General features: G+C 37.8%; 3 protein-coding genes across 3 annotated transcripts; 2 read left to right on the top strand and 1 right to left on the bottom strand.

The window, feature by feature from the left end:
* Nucleotides 1-4: 4 nt before the first annotated feature.
* Nucleotides 5-538, bottom strand: LOC103463091 (uncharacterized protein NCBP2-AS2-like). The gene is made up of 2 exons (XM_008406256.1): nt 430-538; nt 5-358 (listed from the first exon to the last, which is right to left on the bottom strand). Exon 2 carries the CDS (start codon nt 308-310, stop codon nt 5-7), a length of 306 nt encoding a protein of 101 aa, XP_008404478.1. The 5' UTR covers nt 311-358; nt 430-538.
* A 629-nt stretch (nt 539-1167) lies between these two features.
* fkbp2 (FKBP prolyl isomerase 2) lies at nt 1168-2749 on the top strand. Its single transcript, XM_008406258.2, has 2 exons — nt 1168-1741; nt 2373-2749. The coding sequence occupies exon 1, from the start codon at nt 1289-1291 to the stop codon at nt 1703-1705; it is 417 nt and encodes a 138-aa protein (XP_008404480.2). The 5' UTR covers nt 1168-1288; the 3' UTR covers nt 1706-1741; nt 2373-2749.
* Nucleotides 2750-3308: 559 nt separating this feature from the next.
* Nucleotides 3309-7268, top strand: ncbp2 (nuclear cap binding protein subunit 2). Its single transcript, XM_008406259.2, has 5 exons — nt 3309-3475; nt 6010-6096; nt 6185-6279; nt 6409-6547; nt 6809-7268. Exons 1-5 carry the CDS (start codon nt 3401-3403, stop codon nt 6905-6907), a joined length of 495 nt encoding a protein of 164 aa, XP_008404481.1. The 5' UTR covers nt 3309-3400; the 3' UTR covers nt 6908-7268.
* The last annotated feature ends 1200 nt before the right edge of the window (nt 7269-8468 follow it).

Genomic DNA, 8468 nt, shown 5'->3' on the forward strand with positions numbered 1-8468 from the left:
TTCTCTACTTCTTGATCCGCCTGGAGCCATCTTTCCATCCGTCCTTCACCTCCTTCACGAACGTCTCCCGGACTCTCCGCAGGCGGTTGCTCGCCTCCTCCAGGTCGCCGGGGACTCTGCCGGCTTCCTGTCGGACCTGCCGCAGCGTCTGGGACCGCATGACTCGCTCCGACGTGTCCCGGCCGACGATCTGAGCCTTKGTGAGGGCGTACGCCGTRAGCTGAGCCGCCCTCCGGATCGGACGGGACTCCGCCAACTTCTCAATAACCTGGAGGTTATTGACGAGATACGCTAACATGCGAGATAGCATTTTGTCCGCAGYCGGTTAGCTGCTTCTTCTTCTTCTCTTCTTTCAACCCTGCAATGATATCAGTTTTCATTAAGGATATAAATAATATATATTTTTATGTCAGTACAAATTTTACTTACTTCAGCTGAAGTTGGATTTAAATGACATAAAGACACAGTGGCTGTTTGGTAACACAAGAGAATCTTCTTCTTCAAGGGTTACGGTAATCTGCATTCAATTGAGTTGTTTTACTGCCCCCTGCTGGATGTCAGGGATATTTCAATCCTCAGCCGAGAGTAAAAAACAGGCGAAAACTGATGAAGGGCAGGAGTTCACTTTTTTGTTTSAATTGAAAACTTTGTGATACGCTTACAAAGTTTTAATTGTTGAGTTGGGATATTTTACTCATGTTATTTTTCTGTTCTAAACTTGAAAAATGTGTTCCCCTTGAATTGTCTATAATAACAATATTAAAAAAACTAACAAAACTGAGGCTGTCTTGGAAAATGCAGCAGAAATATAAATATGTCACAATTGTTAACATGTATAATTGTTTATGTGTATGTATATATGTCCCTCCCTCTTTGGTTTTCATTATGAAATTATAATAAAAATTTCACAATACATATTACATTATTAAATTAAATATTAATTAAAATGAGTGGACACTTATAAACTGTAAACTTTATTATATTACATATACAACATAAAAAATACAAATGTAAAAAAAATAAAACTTTTCTACTTTACAAAAAATAAGTATTTATAAAAATAATTTAACTGTTTTCACTGTACAAAGCTAGAGACGGTTTTAAAGAATAAAAGTTMTTTGACCGAAATGTTCAGTCCCAATATCCTCCGGAATGTTCATGCGGTAACACCATGTGGTGAACTACATCCGGTCGTACTGCTCGTACATCCGTTTTTGRGAAAAGGATTTTCTAGCTCTCTTAATTTGTTAATTTTGTCGCACTTTTTCAGCGCTCCTTCTCTGTAACCATGCGGCTGCTGTTGCTGGTGGTAATGGCGGCTCTCTCCCTCGGCCCCGCGGCGGTTCGCGGAGCCGACAAGAAGAAGCTGCAGATCGGGATCAAGAAGCGAGTGGACAACTGTCCCATCAAGTCCCGCAAAGGTGACGTGCTGAACATGCACTACACCGGCAAGCTGGAGGACGGAACGGAGTTCGACAGCAGCATTCCCCGGGGCCAGCCGTTCACCTTCACCCTGGGAACCGGCCAGGTGATCAAGGGCTGGGACCAGGGCCTGCTGGGCATGTGCGAGGGCGAGAAGAGGAAGCTGGTCATCCCGGCGGAGCTGGGCTACGGAGACCGGGGAGCTCCGCCGAAGATCCCCGGAGGAGCGACGCTCGTCTTCGAAGTGGAGCTGCTGAGCATCGAAAGGAGATCGGACCTTTGACGTAGAAATAAACGGCGACTTTAAAGAAGTTTATAAGTATGTTTTGTTTTCTTACATGTTAAAACTGGTTTTAGTTACTCAGTTACATTTACTTAAGGGAGGGGGGAGCAATTTTAGGGAGTATTTTCACTAATATTTTTATTTTATTTAGTATTTCTACTTTTACCTGAGTAAAATTTCTGAGTAACTTAAGTGAATGAATAAGAAGCTTATTTTCAGACATGTTTATAGTAAGAGTAGCACAAATTCAACATATTTTTATTCAAGTAAAAGTATCCGTCCAAGAAATGACGTGAGTAAAAAGTATTTGGTAAAAATTCTGCTCAAGTAACTGATCAAATTATTACTCAGTCAAGTACACCACTATGTACTTGGAAGTTGACTAGGTAATTCACAAAGCAGATTAACACACATTTATATTTTTTCATGTTTTTATTTTACCTAATTCGATTTTAATTAATCTCTTATTTCAAATGGGTAAATTTTTCCCCCCCAGTTTGTTACTAAAGCAAACTGGTTTTGCGAGTGACTCTTCTTTACATGTACAGTGCTCAACTTTTACGTTTCTGTTTTCTGTTTAATGTGAGATCTTCCTCTGCAGGAAATCACAGAGAAAATTCAGATTTGGCTTCTTTCTGTTATCTGAATATTTTATTTCATCTTCTAGGATCCAAGAATTGCTGCTGCATTAAATGGAGACCGCCTGACTTATGAAGAATGAGCAAGAAGATTAAAATCAAAACCAGGGAAATGAATCTAAACCCCAGCAGAGCCTCTGTTCTCCTTTTAGTAGGACTTAAATGATCGGATGATGTAATAAATAATGATATTAGGCAGTAAAGCCCAGCTTTTGTTCAGGATGACATCACACCACTTCATCTGTTGATTTTTGCTTCATGAAAACTTGTTTACTTACATTTCTACATTCCTCTTTCACAAATGATTGACAGTAAATCAGGTAAAACTGAGGCAGGGGCCAAGTGATTATGAATATTTTTTGTTTTGTAATTACAATAAAATGTTTCCCTAACTTTTCCCTTTTAAGCGCTGGTGGTGATTATTTTTATGTAGGTTGTTTAGCTTTAGACAATTAATGTCTTCTGATTGTGAAAGAGCATCTTGAACACTTCTGATTTACAATAAACCAACACTAAAGTTTAAAATTCATGAAAATAAATGAAATGTGTTCATAATAAGTCAAAGTAGAACAGAAGATTACTGAAGGCACTAAACATATAAAAAGATAAATTACACCTCAGAAATATTTTAAAATGTTAAAATATACTATCTTTTTATGAATTTTAACAAAAAGAAAAGAGTGATGATGGTTCAAGGTGCTGTTGCATACAAGATATATTTTAATCCAGGCACACAAGCTGAAAAACTAGTTAATGTAAATAAAGTTTAGAGCAAAACGAGAATTAACTGTGCGAAAATTTAGTTTTTTTTTCTCACTAAGAAAATTAATCGCGGGAAAGGCTGGTGTGTAAGTTATTTTATTGTTATAGCTGCGGTGTACGCCACCACATTAGTACCCATTATGGAGTAATAGCTTGCTGCCAGCAGAGGGCGCTGTTTATAACACTCTGTGGTGGCGGAGCCTTTTAACAGACGCGCACCTGAACCGGAAATTCTTGTGTCCCGTTTCCGAGCGTTGAAAAAAGCAGCACAGGGCTTTGCTGCGATTTCTCCACAATGTCCGCGAAGCTAAACGCTTTGACTAGCGATTCGTACATCGAGGTCAGTCAGTACAGAGACCAGCACTTTAAGGTGAGTGAAGAAGAAACGTCTCGACAGCGACGCGGAAGTTAAATGAGCTAAAACCGTTTTTCAAGTTAGCCAACTGTGAAGCTAACGGCTAAGGTTTTTGAATGAACGCGGTTGTTGCTATGATGTTATTTAACCCCGAGATACACATATATATTATTAGGGGCATGCCATAGCAATGCATAAGGAGAGCAGTACTGACTTGCGAAGCAAGTCAGTACTGCCTCCATGCATTGCATGGCAGGCACCTATTGTTCTACACCCAATAGAATGTCTCTTTATTWWWTWWTWWTYYTYCMWYMMCSGTTAATGCGGCTCGTACCGCTGCGTGCCCACCCACAAAAGTGGTATCAAATCGTGCGGCTCGATGCCGAGAAGGGAGCTATTACTTTTATAGGGGATCGGAGTTACGACGGCGACGTAAAAAGCGAAAAACGAGCGAAATTTCCAACTGCCGAAACGTTAGAGTGTAACTGAAACCAACTGCCGCTTTTTAGAGTGAGAAAGAGGGTGGAATTTTGACCCAAAAATAATTTTGAAATCGTTCTCATGGCCGTAAAACTTATGCTATTGGTATGAAAGTTGGTCAGGAGATAGCACCGCATGTCTGCTCCGGTAAAATGTTTTCGAAATTTCTCTAGGGCTTACGGTTTTCTGTCCAGGTGCTTCAGAGCAAAGTGAYGGGACATGACCAACTGACGCTCCCCCTCAGTGTTTAATATAGGTTTTTGAAAAATTACTGAGATCTGCACACACCATTTTTCTCTCATCAGTGCAATTATTGTGAATAACCTACAGATATGAATCACAGGACTATCGGAGACGACAAGTAGCCCTCTCATACGCTTCAAACGGTTTTTGGATCGGCATAACGGTTCCCGAACGGGAAGGGGTCGTTCAGACTGCTTTTTTCATTTAAAGTGACTGGGTGTTCTCAAAGTTGCATGAAGTGTCTCTCACACACACACAGCAGTTGGCAGAGGCTTGATCGCTATGGCAACTGCTGGTTTGGCCTACAAGGTCTCTGTAGTTCTAAACATGGTGGAACACCTTAATACAGAGGGCAGAGCAGAAGGTCAGAACTACAACATGGCGGATCATTCAGTTATTACAGAGGAGGGCTGAGCTGGAATGTAGAGCTACTTGCTGTTTTGGGCATTATATTGGTGGATTAACCAAACCACTGTTACACATTGGATTAGTGTGTCTATTTAAAATGAAGCTTACTGAAAATTTCAAAATAAAAGTCCTGACATTTTTTACATCAGGTTATTGGTCTTTTGGGCTTTATGGGACTGGTTTAAACAAACCAGAGTTGCACATTGAATTAGCATGGTCATTAAAATGAAGCTTACTGAAAGTTTCAAAATAAAAGCCTTGACATTTTTCACATCAGGTATTTCCTCTTTTGTGCTTTATGTGACTGGTTTAAACAAACTACAGTAACACAATGAATTGGTGTGGTAGTTAAAAAGACGCTAGCTGAAAGTTTCAAAATAAAAGTCTGCATATTCCTCTCGTGTTAGTGCACCGCCGTAGGCGGTGCAATAATATAAGCTTTTTTTATGTTATWTATTTCTCARGATTGTGAACTGCCTTGCRCAGCAAGGCAGTTCATTAACWTTAGCACAAACMTTAGCATTTMACTTCCTTTGACTAGTGTACTAGCACTTTTACCTAAAGTTAGCTATTAGCTAATTTTTTCATTTATTAGACATGTTTAGTATACTGAATGGAGTAGTAAAATTAAAACAACATGGTCCTGTTGCTCCACATGCTACTGCCAGCATTTAGGCTAACATTAGCATATTGGCTAATTTTAGCTTATGCATCAAGTAAAATGAAAACAACATGGTCCTGTTGCTCCACAAGCTACTGCCAGCATTTAGGCTAACATTAGCATATTGGCTAATTTTAGCTTATGCATTAATTTTAACATAATGAATGGTACAAGTACAGCTTAGTCAACATGCTTCTTCCTCTCCACAGGTTATTGACTACGTTGCAGCTTTCTTTAGCATTAACGCAAATTTTTAGCATCGTAACGCTGGCTCAAAGCCGACGTGCACACTTTGGCATGCCCCTTTAAAATTTCTGCAGGAATTTTCTAGTTTATATTGCTGCACATATAAACAATAAATACTGACTTGTTTAACTGTATGATATGAGAAAATGTGCCTCAGAGTTTACAGTGGTTATATTTAGCTCCGTAATTAGCGTCTTTCTTCTTCTACCTTTGTTAATAAAGCAAAAATAAATGGAAGGAAAATATGTTTTAAATTGTAATTTCCAGCTATTATTTAATTTACATTTTCCCATTTTGCCTGCTTTCATTTTGCGTGTTTTATTCGATTATAAAGAAATTCAGTTTAAAATTTGAACTCGGTAAAAAAAGATTATCAGTTTTTAGTCACATTTTTTAAGATACTTTTTTATTATCACAAAATTTACAAACATTGTTATGATTAATGCATAACAGATTAATTTTAGATGGGATTTGAATTTTAGTCACATTTTTCCTGTTTCTCCTGCTGTAGGGGAATCGCTATGAACAGGAGAAGCTGCTGAAGCAGAGCAATACTCTGTATGTGGGGAATCTCTCCTTCTACACCACAGAGGAGCAGGTACAACAACCCTCAGTTATAATCCGACTTTAAAGTTTCATTATAACATTTCCGGTCTATTTATTTTCGATTTGTGCTGTGAAAACAGGTGCATGAGCTGTTTTCTAAATGTGGCGACGTGAAGCGCATCATCATAGGTCTGGATAAAATCAAGAAGACGGCTTGTGGATTCTGCTTTGTAGAGTATCCTGTCAAATGTTAATGTGCCAATCAGAGAAAACATGAAGTTTCAACACCCAAAATGTGTTTGCCTGACTGTTTTAACAAACCACAGAGTGTGTGTGACACACACCTTAGCTACTGTTGCATCAGATATTACACGCGGGGAGACGCGGAGAACGCCATGCGCTTCGTTAACGGCACACGGCTGGACGATCGCATCATCAGGACGGACTGGGACGCTGGCTTCAAGGAGGGCAGGCAGTACGGCCGCGGGAAATCTGGAGGACAAGTAAGAAGAAGAACTTTAAATTCATTAGAATTTAAAGTTAAATTCATTAGAATTTAAAGAATGTGTTCTTGCATTACTTCAACCATTATATTACTTAAAAATGGGCTCAAAGCAACAACATTATCGTTTATCACAATAACTTCTGGGACAATTTATCATCCAGAGAAACTTGTTATAATGACGAACCTGAACGTAGTAAAATATCCTGTCTGAGTCGTTGTCGTGTTTCACGGCGCCTCTGGTTGTGTTTGGTTTCTCCAGGTCAGGGATGAGTACAGGCAGGACTACGACCCGGCCAGAGGCGGCTACGGTAAGCTAGCTCAGCAGCATCGGAGCACAGAGAGACCGAACTCTTTTTAGACGGAGTCGGCCCGATCCCGACCCGGACGGATTCATGTCCCAGCAACATCTGGAAAGACGCTAAAAAAGGAGGAGAAGAAGGAGAAGGAGAACTTTACAGGTGGAACTTAGAGCTGAAGATGTGAAGGAAACTTACTTTGACTAAAACGCATCTTTGTCCAACGTAAACAGTTTCAGGTGGAGTGTTTTTTCTTTTTAAATTATTTTTTTCATTAAAGTTGAAAGTCCAATAAAAGAAATGATAAAGTTTTCAGATTAACTCTCCCTGACTAGAAAGCATCGCTTCCTCTGAATTTCTTTACCTAAATGAAACTTTGTCAAACTGTTTACCATTAATTTTAATAAATATGTTTTTTTATAATCCGTTTGCTGGAGTTTGAAACATTTTACAATAGAATTACAGGATTTCCTTTCAACTTTTATTTATTTTTGTAGCAAATTTACAAACTAAACTACACTGTAGATGGAAAAGTTATGAAAACGAAAATATAGTTTTGTTCCCTGGTGGTCAGTAATTTATTTTTTCCAACAATTAAATTTTTTTGCAGTGTGACCTGTTAATATACTGCTCAAAAAAATAAAGGGAACACTTAAGTGTTCAAGTGTTCCCTTTATTTTTTTGAGCAGTGCATTTTGTTCATGGTAAAAATGCAAAGCCTCAATTTTGTCCAGAAAGTAACAAAATCAATCTAGAAGCACCTAAAATATGACAAATGCAGATTGAATTACACCTGCATTAAATCATGACCAACTTATATGTCATTGTTTATCATAAAAAATCAATTTAGACAAAATTTGAGCTTGTTTTTTCAGTATTCATTGACATTTAAACATAGTATCCAGTGATTTAGGGTTTCTGAAAGTAGTTTTTAAAGTTGTAATTCACTATTTGTACTCTGTAGACACAGCTATCTAATCGGCTTTCTGCTTTTTATTAATTTTTTTATTAAACTGATTTGATTTGATTAGGACAGGTCACGTTATAATCAACATTACCACAATTCATGGGAGTAAATTTACATAATAGCTAAATTTAATCTTTTTTCCTAAGACAAGTAAGCACAAAAACTAATATTTCAATATAGAATTCATGGGACAGAACACGATACACACATCACCAAAAAAGAGAAACGTTACAAAAGAAATAACTGACAGAAACGATATAAAAAACAGGATTTAAAAAACGCAATAAGCTGTTTCAATTATTTACCTGTACTAATAAGAAGGAACACTAGGTGGCAGTGTAGCCTGTTGCTAAAGAGAAAAGATCGATTGGTATTTTAACCCTGTATTTTATATATATATACGTTTTCAGAAAGCTAAATTGAGCAATAAATCTTTATCCAAACTCAAATAAAAAGCATAATTAATGATCTTATTGTCTTATTTAGTAACCCGGAACAGGGATTGGAGCTTGGAACCCAGAAAAATTACATTAGTAATGTTTTAGACTCTTATTCTTCCAAACCAGAAAAAAAAAACGATACTTATTATAATAGGAGTATTTAGTTTATTTACTTTGGATCAACATTATTGTTGCTGAAAATGTGCTATATATATA

Source organism: Poecilia reticulata, linkage group LG4 (genome assembly GCF_000633615.1).
Source record: "Poecilia reticulata strain Guanapo linkage group LG4, Guppy_female_1.0+MT, whole genome shotgun sequence".
NCBI lineage: Eukaryota > Metazoa > Chordata > Actinopteri > Cyprinodontiformes > Poeciliidae > Poecilia > Poecilia reticulata.